At 51.9% G+C, this 12,828-nt stretch overlaps 1 protein-coding gene across 1 annotated transcript; it reads left to right on the top strand.

Moving 5' to 3' along the window:
* The first annotated feature begins 2,081 nt into the window (after positions 1 to 2,081).
* Positions 2,082 to 12,131, top strand: KCNE1 (potassium voltage-gated channel subfamily E regulatory subunit 1). The gene is made up of 2 exons (XM_086675920.1): positions 2,082 to 2,185; positions 11,054 to 12,131. The coding sequence occupies exon 2, from the start codon at positions 11,105 to 11,107 to the stop codon at positions 11,492 to 11,494; it is 390 nt and encodes a 129-aa protein (XP_086532046.1). The 5' UTR covers positions 2,082 to 2,185; positions 11,054 to 11,104; the 3' UTR covers positions 11,495 to 12,131.
* Positions 12,132 to 12,828: the final 697 nt, after the last annotated feature.

Below are 12,828 nucleotides of genomic sequence, written 5' to 3'. Positions count from 1 at the left end.
ACCAGGAAGAGAGGTATGAAGACCGCCACTCCCGTACGTATCACCTTTTGCAAACGCTGCCATACAGTGTCTCCACAATAACGGGGGTGGCATTGTCTCACCGCCCGGGGAGATAGTAACGTCACAGCTGGTGGGGGGCACGCCACGCACAGTTACCTGGCCCGTGAGCTGACACTGAAGGGGCTCTACATAAATTTGGCAGATAAACATTTTTGCTTCGACCCATAACCCATTTCCCCCCTAGTGGAGTCCCTTTTTGGACAGGTGGGCAAAAAGAGACCACCTGCATACAGCCTGACCTTGAGCAGGGTGAACCTAGGGACTTTCCAGATACAGTGTATATATTTTTTCCCCTAAATATTAAAGAATAAAGAGTTATTGCCCCCCCCAAAAAGGAAAACACAAAATAGTGTAAATAAGAAAATAGATCCCACATAAGCCCACCATTTACAGACAATATTAACATTGTGGTGTGTTTTTTCAGCCTTCAAATAACGCATAGCATCCTGTGTGTGCGATTTAGAGCCTCGTTATTTCTCATTTAACATTACAATAGAAGGATCCCTCATGTTGTTACCAACTATTTGTAAACATTGCCTTGATGACCGCATGTAATATTCCGGTATGGAGAATAATACCCATAGGTGCCATCCTGAACCACTTTTTTTATTATTTTATTAAAAAACTTTTTGTTCATTGTTTACTTATTTCGAGAGAGAGAGACAGACAGATTGTAAGTCAGGGAGGGACAGAGAGAGAGGGAGACACAGAATCTGAAGCAGGCTCCAGGCTCTGAGCTGTCAACACTGAGCCCCAATGGGGCTTTAATTCACAGACCACGAGATCATGGCCTGGGCCGAAATCCCACTAACCGACTGAGCCACCCAGGCGCCCCATCTTTAACCACTTTTATATTTTGAGACCTTCAGATTCTAGTTACTGCAAGTAAAACTCAAAGAACCTTTCTATGCATAAAGCTTTTCTAAGCTTCATCCATTATCCTTCCCCACAGAACAGATTTCACACGGTACAATTACACATCGAGGCTAAGGACATTTTAGGGCTTTCCAGAGTGTCTGATGAGGGTTCGTACTGGTGCCCCTGGAGCCTGGAGGTGCCTGCTCGGCCTTGGCCGGCTGAGCTGAGTCCTGGAGTGTCTGTCACATGGGGTGGACCCTTCCCAGAGCTTCCTCCCCGGGAGCGGACGGGGGCCAAGGCCTAAGAAGGAGAGGGAAAGAGGCAGACCAATTAGAGGGAGCGTCTTCTGGCTCTAGGTCAGGAACCTTCTTTCTCTGTTACCTGCCTGCAGACCTTGAGCCAGGACCTTACCCTACCCGCCCCCCTCCCCCCTCCCACCCCCCCCCCCCCCTTCGAGCTCTAGCAGGACTGGGAATAGCCCAGTCTCATTCTCGCTTCCCAAACCCGAGCAGCTGCTGGGAAGTTGCTGGCAGGTCACTCGGCGGGTGTGCGGTTTGCCCCACGTGGCCGGTCCCACCGCCCCCAGGACTTTGGAGTGCCAGCGCCAAAGCGTGCGTGGGTGGCTCCGGCGACCGACTCCCGCGGGCGGGGACCGCACCTGTCTGCTCCACAGCTGCCCCTCCAGCTCGGGGCCGGACACCCCGTCAGTAGGTGCTGGATACATCTGCCCAAGAGATGCGCGGCCACAGCTGGGGTGCGGGATGCGGTGAAAAGGAGTCTGCGGGGCTTGGAGCGTCTTTAAGTTACTGTTTGGAGCTGTTGGAAGGAATGTGGCGCTGGGCCCAGGGTGGTGGCGGCGGTGGGGGTGGGGGTGGGCTGGGGGTGGGGAGGACTCCCGGAATGCCCTTCTCTTGGCCTTAGCCCCTTCTCGCCTGCCAACCTCAAACTCCTGCAGCAAGGTAGAGCTGGCTGGCCGGCTGGCAATTGTAGTAATAGCGACCTTCTGCCAGCGCTGAGCCCACCGGCGCCATCCAAGGGGATCGCAGGCTGCGGAGGGCCTAGGGGGCCAGGATCTGGCCTGGGGTCGGCCGGGGGCCGGGGCGGGGACGCGCGGGCACGGGGCGGGGCGCCCGCCGGCTCCGAGAGGCCCCGCCCGCCAGCGCGGTGCACTTGCCCCGGAGGGCGCCGCCTCGGGCTCGGCTGTCGGTGTCCTGCGCGCGGCCGGCGGACCCGCTGCGCACCCGGCCGCCTGGACGCTCCAGACCCGGTAAGTCCACTCTCCCGCCTCCCGGCTCCTCGCCCCGCGCGCCGGCGCCGCAATCGGGCGACCCGGACGGGGGCTCCAGGGCCCCGGTCTCAGCCGCAGGGCAGGAGGCGCCGCGACCCGCGTACTGCGGCGCGCGGCCCGCGCCCCCTCTCCGCTCTCGGCTCTGCCGGCTTCACTTAGAGGCGCACGCACAGAAAACGATCTCACCCGCCACTAACGACCACACTTCCCCGTTTTTACTAAAGCTCAGCCACTTTTGTAGAAAACTCGGCAAATGCCTAAAAGCATCCAAAGAGAACTAAAGCCGCCCAAGATTCCAGTCCCCACTCTTTCGAAGACCTCCATCCAGCTCGGGCAATACTGACATATACACCCAGCCTCGGAGGGAACGTTAGAATTTTTTTGACCAGGAAGGGTCTTGGGCCTTGGCCTCTCCCTGGGGAAAAGGCATGGGGCAATCTTTGTTGGTATCTGATCTTGATTGTAGTAATTGGGGAAAATGTGGAACTTCTGGAAGCAAGCTGCCTGCGGTGGTGTTTTGGATCTATCGTCTGTTACATTGTCCCCCCCCCCCCCCCCCGCCCCGGATTTAAGAAAAAATAAAATTTAATGTTTACTTATTTTGAGAGAGAGAGAGAGAGAGAGAGAGAGAGAGAGATTGTAAATTGGGGAGGGAGTGAGGGAGACGCACAATCCCAAGCAGGCTCTAGGGTCTGAGCTGTCAGCACAGAGCCCGCCCGAAGCAGGGCTCGAACTCTCCAAGGGTGAGATCACGACCTGAGCTGAAGTTGGATGCTTAACTGACTGAGCCACCCAAGTGCCCCCTCCCACCTGGATTTTTTAAACTGCTATATGTAAGCTGTTTATTTCGAGTCCACATTTAGGTTAAGAAGGAGCTTCTGGTTCCATTAATGAAGGTTCTGGCCAGTAGCCACCAGGGCCATTTATGTTCAGGCTGGTGGGGAACTTTGCTGTGGTCACACAATTGTTTAAGTTCATATGTGCTGAGTTGCCAGAAAGCACCTTGACTCTGATCTGTGGGTATCTAAGGAGGCGGCAAAAAACCTGCTTTCTGTCATCTATTTCATATACTCGCCAGAGTATATGAGCTAAGCATGGGTCCAAGGAAGGCAATCTACCTTTCGAGAATGGCCCCGGGATGTCTCGCTTTTGACAGGTTCTTAGCAAGTGGGTTGTTTTGAAAATAAAGTACATCGTGAGGACATCAGAGGGACTCAGTCTTCTCATCTTAAGTCTCTGAAGGTAGAGCTGGTGGCTCAGGGCTTTCTGGTAGTTGAGTGGAACATTTATTCATTCATGCATTCATGCATGCATGCCTGCGTCCTATGAATATTTATTCTGCTCCTACCATATGCCAGGTACTGTTCTAGTCCTTGAGATACATGCGGAAGATCACGCGCAAACGGCCTCGTCCAATGCATAGGCTTTGGCGGAGAAGACAAACAACAAGCAATGGACATAATAAATAAGAAAATGATGTTGTATTAGCAGGTTTTAAGTATTATGGAAAAAAAGAAGAGGAAAACACCGTAAAGGGTTACCAGGAGTGGGGGGGGAAGGGATAAAAATTCTGCCACACTGTCAACAATTACTGACTGCCTTAAACCTTTTTAGGAGTAAGGCAGGTTGTAGACGTGTAGACATGTAGCTATGTTAGTAGTATAAATTTTAATATACAAAATAAATAATACTAATGATATAAATATAAATAAAAATAGCTTACATTTTATTATATAAAAACATACTGAAAAAAAGCATGCTGTATTGAAAGACGTTTTCATTTGGCTACCCACCCAATTTCTTTCAAGAGTGTATTATTCCCTGTTGGTTATTTGCACTCGCAATCACATTGTGGTTGTAACGAACCTAATACTTTGCATTCGGATTTAATCCAGCAATCTCTTATTGAGCCATTCTGGGTGCTGGAGTGGGGACAAGGTGAGCAAGATAGTCTCTGACCTTCCTGAGCTTCTGGAAGGAAATGCCCAGACAAATGTACAAATTGCTACAATACCAATTAGCATATGAGTCAAATAGACAAGGCGCCATGTGGTTAAAGGAGGGGACATCTGAATGGGGTGTTGACACCCAGGTTGGCATAGGAGGACGCATTTGGAGGGCCAGTAGAATTTTGACAAGGAAATATGGCGGTCACGGATCTCTTGCCGAGAGAGCAGCAGAAGTTAGAGGTAGGAAAGTTGTGGGTTTGTTCCATATCTCACAGAATCCCGTGGTGTAGTCAGGGGAGATTCCATTATGTCCAGTTTTCGGATAAGAATACTGAGGCTCCTGATTTTTTTTTTTTTTTTTTTAATTTGCTGAAGGTGATAATCCACCTGCCTTCCTTCTGACTTCAGCAGCCCTCCAGAGTCTGGGACTCCTACCGTCCATTCTCCACACCGAAATGCTCGTCCGTTTCCCCATATTATGTTGGGCTGGGTCCCTCTCACCAGCTCACTAGTTCATATTCCCATCCTGGAAGGGCCTGGGGGCCCCTGTTGGCTTCTTTTCTGCTCAGGGATAAATATATCTCCGGAATTTGGACACGGCGTTGAGATAAAGATGAAAATAATTGATAGTTGCTTCCAGGGAAAACATGCTCGCGAGTTCTGGGATCAGTAAGATCATATGCACCAAAATTAGGTTAATCCATAATCAGTTTTACCCTCATTCTGCTTCCTGATACAAGTGAAGGCCAGTGAGGATTTCAAGACTGGATGCTCTTTGAGGAAATGCTGAAGGAATGCTGTTAAGACCATAGGAATGTTCTCCTTGCTCTACCCCCATAAGTAAAGGGAGGGCCCCGGGGGAACCCTGTGTTTTATCTAGGACGGAGTCAGGGCTGGAACTCAGATCTTCGAGCTCTCACTCAGACACTCCCTACTCCCCCCAGCATCTATCCCTCTCAGCAAGTGTGGCTGGAGTCGGCCACAGAAGCCTTGGTTGCTCAGTAAACGCTTAAGAGAGAATGAAATGTGGCAATGCTAGGAAATCTGTTCTGAAAGCTTCCAGGCTGTGTTATCAGTGCAGCCGGGTGACATAGCCAGGACCTGTGAGGGAAATGCAAAAGGGGTGATATGCTCCAGGCCGGCGTGACGTCACTCACTGCCCCCTTCTCCTCTGGGTGCAGCTGGGAGCCTCCCAGGATCCCAGGCTCGTGGAGACCCAGGTGGTCTCCACTGGCAGCTTTTAGCTCAGCTCAGCTGCCCAGAACCCCGTATCCTGAGTGATTTCCAGCAGATCAGCAGCTCTGGGTCTAAACTTTGAAGAAGAAAAAAATGCACTAACCTTGATTGGGAGCGGTGTCCCTGCTGCATGAGGATGCTCAAACCCAGGCTGAGGCAGACACTTCTAGAAACCCCCTCTTTCTGGGCCCAGGAAGGCCAATTCGAGAATGTCCAGCGTGGGGGTGCTTGGGTGGCTTAGTTGGTTAAGCATCCAACTGGTGATTTCAGCTCAGATCGTGAGTTCGAGCCTCATGTCTGACTCTGTGCTGACCGCACAGAACCTGCTTGGGATCCTCTCTCACTGCCCCTCACCCACTAGTGTGCTCTCTTTCTCTCTCTCTCTCTCTCTCTCTCTCTCAAAATAAACTTAAAAAAATAAATAAAAAGAGAATGGGGGAGAATGTCCAGCATGGGCTGGGCATAAAACTGGCTGTGTTTGGAATTGGACCTCCCTGGTTCCTGCTGCTTCTGCCCCCTCCCCCAGCCCCCTTGACACCGTGCAAGCTACAAACAGCTGTGGTTCACCCCAGGAGGGGAGGGGGTGTCCTGATGGCATATTTAGGTCACGAGCCTGTCCTCATTTGGGTAGCCCTGGTTTTACCTGATAAAAGTGCCCAAGTCCTCAGCTCCTTTGACCTTAAATACAGAATCTGTCTGTTCTCTGCAAAGTCCTGAGAACTCCTTTTTCTGTACTAATAAAATGTGAGTTCAGGGCCACGAGATTAAATTTTAGATGCATTTTTGATAAGAGACGTGACCTTGGGCAGGTCAGTTCAACTCTATGGAGCCTAGTTCCCTGTGAGTTAAGATTGCTGGCTTAGTTCTTCAAATCCATTTGAGTCCAGTAACGTGAAACAGTGGCCACTGGGCAGTGCTTTGGCATGATAATAAAAGTGAACTTGGAGAATGGGACATAAACCCCCAGCTGACATGCAGATTGAGTTCATTTACACCATGCTGACTATGAAGAGGACATTGCCAAACTCATTTTGAGACTCATTACACAGAACGCCGCGTGACCCAGCATGCAGGCCTTGGGGGCACCGAGGGCATTTCGCAAAAGCAATACATTAAATTATGTGTAAAGTAAGAAAAAGATTTCCCTTTAAAAATTCAGAGTCATTATTTGAAAGGCAGTTAATGAACTTGACTTTCCTGGCCTGGCACAAGGCTCCGACAGGCTCAGCATAATTGAAGGTGCCAGTGTGAGTCGGGTGGGAGGCAGCTGGGGTAAAAGGAAGGCTTGAGAATTTCTCTCTGCAACTTCTGTTCACATTACATCAGGGACATAGGAGACCAAAAAAAAAAAAAAAAGAAAATTTAAAAACCAAACGGGATTTGAAAATTATTGTATGAAGTCATGGTTTCTCTTCTTATAAAACTCTTCCTGGCACCTTGCAGTACAAATGATTGGTCAGTTTCCTAAGGTCCCATAGCCCAGTGGGTCTCATGCTTGGCTACAAATTAGGATCACCTAGGAAGTTTTTAAAAGCCCTGATGCCAGCAAGGAAGCACAAATAAGGACATCACAGTCTTTGGAGGGGGCGGGGGTGTCCATCAGTATTTTTTTTTTAAAGCTCTCCAGGTGATTCCAATAGGTTACCAAGTGGGGGGGAGGGGGAGTCCCCAGACCAGCAGCATGAGCAGCACCTGTGAATTTGGAAATGCGAATTCTCAGGCTCCACCCCTACCCTTCTGGATTCAGAAACTCGGAATGGAGCCCAGCACTCTGCATTTTCAGGTGATTTTTTTTTTTAACATCTTTTAAATTTTTTTTTTTTCAACGTTTATTTATTTTTGGGACAGAGAGAGACAGAGCATGAATGGGGGAGGGGCAGAGAGAGAGGGAGACACAGAATCGGAAACAGGCTCCAGGCTCTGAGCCATCAGCCCAGAGCCTGACGCGGGGCTCGAACTCACGGACCGCGAGATCGTGACCTGGCTGAAGTCGGACGCTTAACCGACTGCGCCACCCAGGCGCCCCTTTTAACATCTTTTAAATGTTTATTTTATTTTTGAGAGAGAGAGAGTGTGTGCACAAGTGGGGGAGGGACAGAGAGAGGAAGACAGAGGATCCAAAGAGGGCTGAGCTGTCAGCGCAGAGCCTGATGTGGGGCTCAAACTCACGAACTGTGAGATCATGACCTGAGCCGAAGTTGGACACTCAACTGACTGAGCCACCCAGGCACCCCAAGAAGGTGATTCTAAAGCATGTTAAAGTTTGAGCACCCCTACTTTGGAGTGAGGCCTGGTGGGCTTTCCACTTTCTCCAGCCACGGAAAAGTCCGTCTGGTTTTAAGCAATAGGTCTTCTCAGTAATCCCACCCATATGAATTAGTTCCAAAAGTTGCTCTGAGGTTGACTTGCTGCGTGGAACTATGAGTTCTAAACCACTTAACTTCTGCTGGTGGTCTACCATGATTCCAATCTCGCATGGTCGTGAAGCAGTAGGGATGCTCTAACAGTAATTAGCAGCGGGATTCCTTGCCAACTGTGGTCATTCCGTGTTTTTAGAAAAAAAAAATTGCATTATCAGCTCAAGGCCTGTGTACCTTCCCGGGGCAGGGTTCTATGCATTCATAAGTGGTTTGAGGTCATTTAAAAAGAAAATGTTGGACATCTTGTTTGGAAATCTTAGCTGCCCAGAGCCTCTTGTCTTGAGTAATTTTCAGCAGACCAGCAGCTCTGGGTCTAAGCTTCGAAGAAAAAAAAAAAAATGTTACCAAATGATTCCTGTCTACTGCCGTGGCTAGAATGGGGGGAAATGCTGGCTTGGGATAAGAATCAGAGGCTGGGAGTCTCTGGAGCCTGCTTACCCCCTCCCAGATCTCAGGGCACAGACTCAAAAGCCCCAGAGGTGTCAGGAGAGCCCACAAACACGTTTGTGCCTTATTCATGAGCGTCTTCTCCACAAAGTAAAGGGCGCCACCACGGTCGGCCATGGAAGAGCCAGACCTAAAACCCCCGACCTCCAAATCCCTGGGCTGCTATTTCTGAATGAGCAGGAAAAAACCAAGGCACTCACACCCGGGACCCTGAGCGCACACGGCTGTGTGCCCCTCTACTTACTGGGTTAGTGATCCCACAGCTGCAAATGTCAATGATGTTTCTCCCTGGTCCCGAAGGGAAAAAGACGGAGCAGGCCTAAGGAACCTGGCCAGGGTCGTGTGGCCAGATAGCAGCAGGGCCAGAATCCAAACCCGGAGTGGAGGCGTAATTCCAACGTCTGATCACTTTCTCCTCCGGCACTCATGCTCCTTGAGCCCGTGGGACCAAAGGGACTTAGCTAACGGTCTGAAGGCAGCTCAGGGGCATTCGTTAATTAGATACGCAGGTTACGGTTACGAAGAATCAGGGCCCACCTGTCAAGAGGTATTAAGAAGTTCATGGACAGCTCCCAAGCTGCTGTGTGCCAGGCACCAGGCCAGGAGGCTGCAGGGGACAAGGTGGGGGACAGAGATGATGACCATGGGTCAATCAGCAGGGAGCACACAGCCTTCAAGGGCATGGCGTGCATCAGAGAAGGTTGAGCTGGATTAAGAAGCATGACCAGGCATCACTTCGGAGCTTCATGGGCCAAGAAGGAGGATGCCTAGGCTGGAGATGTCCAAAGAGGTGATGATGTGTACAGGGCTTGGCCAGAGCATGGGGTCTGGGCAAGAGACAACAGCGGAGCAAGAGAAGGGGGCAGGAGCCCTTGCATTTGGGCTCTATATGCTGAAAATGGAGTGTTTCGCCCCGAAGGTCAGAAGGAGCTCAGGGGGGCCTTTGAGCCGGAACGACAGGTTCTGGGGTGGGTACACGGCCACTCGGCTCACTGAGGCACGGAGCAGGAGGCATGAGGGAGGTGGAGGGCCGTGGGGATGGCCGAAGGTAAATAAATCCCTGGCAGGTCGTTCGTTGGACACCCAGCTCTGGTGCCCAGAAGGGCAGCTGGGGTCATGGCCACACGGGTGAACCAGAAGGGGCAGGTGTAACCACACAGGGGGTGGGCAGAGTGAGAAGAAAGGAGGGCCAACTAAAGAATTCTGGGGCGCACTGACAGGCCAGGCATCGGTGGAGGGAGAGGGGCCTAGGTGCCTCTAGGTGAGGCATCGTCCCCTAGGGCCGGGCTCAGAAGTTTTGAAATTAAGCCAATCCTAAAAAGGAGCTCTAGGTTGACCAGTGTCCTAAGCAAGACGATATGTGATATCGCAGTCCCCCTCGTAGGTGGGAGAGGCGGAGCCCCCACCCCCATCCCCCACCTTGTACATTGGAATTTCTCTTTCCACAGTGTTTCTGACCAGAAACTGTGTACGAATGAAACCTGTTCAGTTTACCAGTGACCGTAAGGTGCGGTGTCTGAACGCGTGAACCCCCTGACAGAATCCCAGAGCTACTTGGCAAAAGCCTTCACAAGCCCCAGGCCTGTTACACGGGTTTGCGGGGATAGTGACATCCAGATTAAAATGAGGGGGAAACTGTCCCTTCCTGCGTGGCCGGTGCCAGTCACCCGGCAGAGGGCAGCGGGCAGGGAGGGGGCAAACACAGCACAGGGTGGAACACTGGCCCCCGAGAGGGGAGTTCTAGGTCAGGTTTTCCATCCAGAGGCAGGCTTTCCATCCACATGCTGTTCCATGCTGGAACAGACCACCCCTTGCCCGTTACCCTCCTAGGACGTCTGAGAGCACAGCAGTCTGACTAGCACGAATCACCAGGCACCAGATATACGAAATGTGGGCTTTTTCCAGGTCCATAGGAGGACAAGGGTATTTGTTTGTTTCCCCTTTGCCTATGCAGTTAGAGGCCACAGCAGCATCCAGTTCTGGGGGAGCAGGCACAGAAAAGAAGTAGGTGTGGGCCATGGGTACCGTGCAACCATCGGAAGTAAAGGAGTGCAGACACGCCTCACCACCGGAGTGGCCATAAAGTCATGGTGGGGAGAGGAAGAGGAAGGAGGGGCAGCTATGTACCCCAACAGCACATCTGTATGTCTTCGGCCGGGGATGCCGTAACAAAATCCCACAGACGGGGGGCTGAAACTACAGACACACATTTTCTCACAGCTTGAGAGGCTGTAAGTCCAAGGTCGAGGTTCCGGAAGGGTTTGGTTCCTTGTGTGAGCTCTCTTCCTAGCTTGTAGCCAGCTGCCCTCTCCTAGGGTCCTCATGTGGTTCGAGAGAGATTTCTCTCTCTTATTATAAGGCTATAGTCCTATCAGGTTAGGGCCCCACCCGTATGACCTCATTTAACCTTGATTACCTCCTGCAGACCCCGTCGCCTGGTGCAGTCACGGTTGGGGGTTAGGGCTTCCACACGTGAACTGGGAGACACAATTCGGTCCACAGCACATAACCTCAAATACGCACACGCTACCCAACGTGTAGAGTGGAGGAAGCCCCCCGGTGGTCGCCTCGGAGGGGGGTGGGGGTGGTGAGTGGAAATAAGACGGAATCAAGTGACCAACTGATCAAGCGAGAGAAGGGTGTGTGCAGATTCAAGGAGGCACATGCCATGGACTGAGGGGTACGTTGGGGCGCCCGTCTCCCCTGAGATTTCGAAAACCGCGCGCGCATGTGTGCGCGTGTGTGGGTTCGGGCCGGCACATGCTTGCTGATTTCACACTGCACTTTTCTCTTAGAAAGTTTTCTCGGGAAGTCGGAGCTCCCGCAGTGGAAACTCGAAGCCCAGCATGATTCTGTCCAACACCACGGCCACGACGCCCTTTCTGAACGCGCTGTGGCAGGGGACGGCTCACCAGGGCGGCAACACGTCAGGCCTGGCCCGCAGGTCGCCTGGCGGTGACGACAGCCAGCTGGAGGCACTCTATATCCTCATGGTGCTCGGCTTCTTCGGCTTCTTCACCCTGGGCATCATGCTGAGTTACATCCGCTCCAAGAAGCTGGAGCACTCCCACGACCCGTTCAACGTGTACATCGAGTCCGACACGTGGCAGGAGAAGGACAAGGCGTACCTCCAGGCCCGGGTTCTGGAGAGCTACAAGGCATGTTACGTCATTGAAAACCAGCTGGCCGTAGAGCGGCCCAACGCACACCTTCCCGAGATAAAACCTCTGTCATGACCCCGCACTTGGCTAAGACTGGACAGATCCCATTTGACAATCTGATCTTTCTAATCATGTACCTTTTATATTCTTTATCGGAAGGATGTAATTGGCGTTTTTTTTTGCTGTTGTAAAGGGTGGATTCGTAACACCATTTCTCTAAAATCACATTCCTTCTGTAGGGGACCTCCAGCTATTCCCCAGTGCCTGACCCTGCCTTGTTAGTTTTAGCAGAATCCCTAAGATCATGGCCTCTGAGATACTTCCCAGACTCCCTTGCAGCGAGCAAGGTCACGGGATGAAGTTCTGGCCAGTAGAAGTGGGAGGGGTTCTAGAAAAGGAAGGGGTGTGTCGTCCACTCCCCTCCCCCTCTTCCCAGTGGCTGGGACGTGGAAGAGGTAGCGAACCAGCTTTGACTCTGTCCAGAAGGACACCATTGGGCGCCTGGGTGGCTCAGTCGGTTAAGCATCCAGCTTCAGCTCAGCTCTCGATCTCACTGTTCGCTGGTTCAAGCCCTGCGTCGGGCTCTGTGCTGACAGCTCAGAGCCTGGAACCTGCTTCGGATACTGTGTCTCCCTCCCTCTCTGCTCCTCCCCTGCTCACTCTGTCTGTCTTTCTCTCTAAAATAAGCATTAAAAAAAAAATTTTTTTTTTTTTTTTTAAAGAAAAGGACAGTGTCCTCGCAGGTGACAGAGCAGTAAGAGTCTGGGTCGCTGGGCAACGTCATGGGGCAGTGTCTCTCTACCTTCCTGGTCACCCACCGCCAGCTCAGTCATTATAGGAAAGACAAACTAACTCTGGCCTTGCTTGGGCCACTGCTATTTTGGTTCCTGTTAAAGTAACAGAGTCAATATCCTAATATCCTATTTTATGGGGCTGAGACCAAAGGCGTAATATTCCCGTATTTGTCACAAGCTGGCCGCCTGCCCTTGTTAGGACAAAACCACTCTGCCCTTATCCTCTGCCTTCACCAGGGAGGCTCTGGCCTCCTCCTCGTTCCTCCTCCTGCACCTCCCTTACCCCTACCCTTCACACATACCCCCCCCAAACACACACACACACTCACACCCACGGAGGCACACGCGTACACACAGAGAAGCTCTCCCCCTCCCCCAACGCGGACACTTCCTACTCTCCTATCCCCATCTCAGAGGAGCTCACGTCCTCCAGGACTGAGATGCCGGAGAAAAAATTTCCACTCCCAAATGTGTACCAAGGGGAAGGTGCTCAGTTATCACGGCCGGAGGGAGAGACGCATCCGCCAACCCCAGAACCCAGGAGAAGGCGTGGGCTTGGGCAAGTGGCACCACCTGGGGTCAAGGCGGCGGGGCCTTTTGAGGTTGAATTGTGTG

This window comes from Puma concolor, chromosome C2 (assembly GCF_028749965.1).
Source record: "Puma concolor isolate L17-30 chromosome C2, mPumCon1.1.hap2, whole genome shotgun sequence".
Classification (NCBI taxonomy): Eukaryota; Metazoa; Chordata; class Mammalia; order Carnivora; family Felidae; genus Puma; species Puma concolor.
The sequence above is the reverse complement of the archived record's forward strand: the minus strand, read 5'-3'. Positions and strand labels throughout refer to the sequence as shown.

Coding starts and splice junctions, on each gene's coding strand:
- KCNE1 (XM_086675920.1), top strand. CDS start 11,105: ATGATTCTGTCCAACACCACGGCCACGACGCCCTTTCTGAACGCGCTG.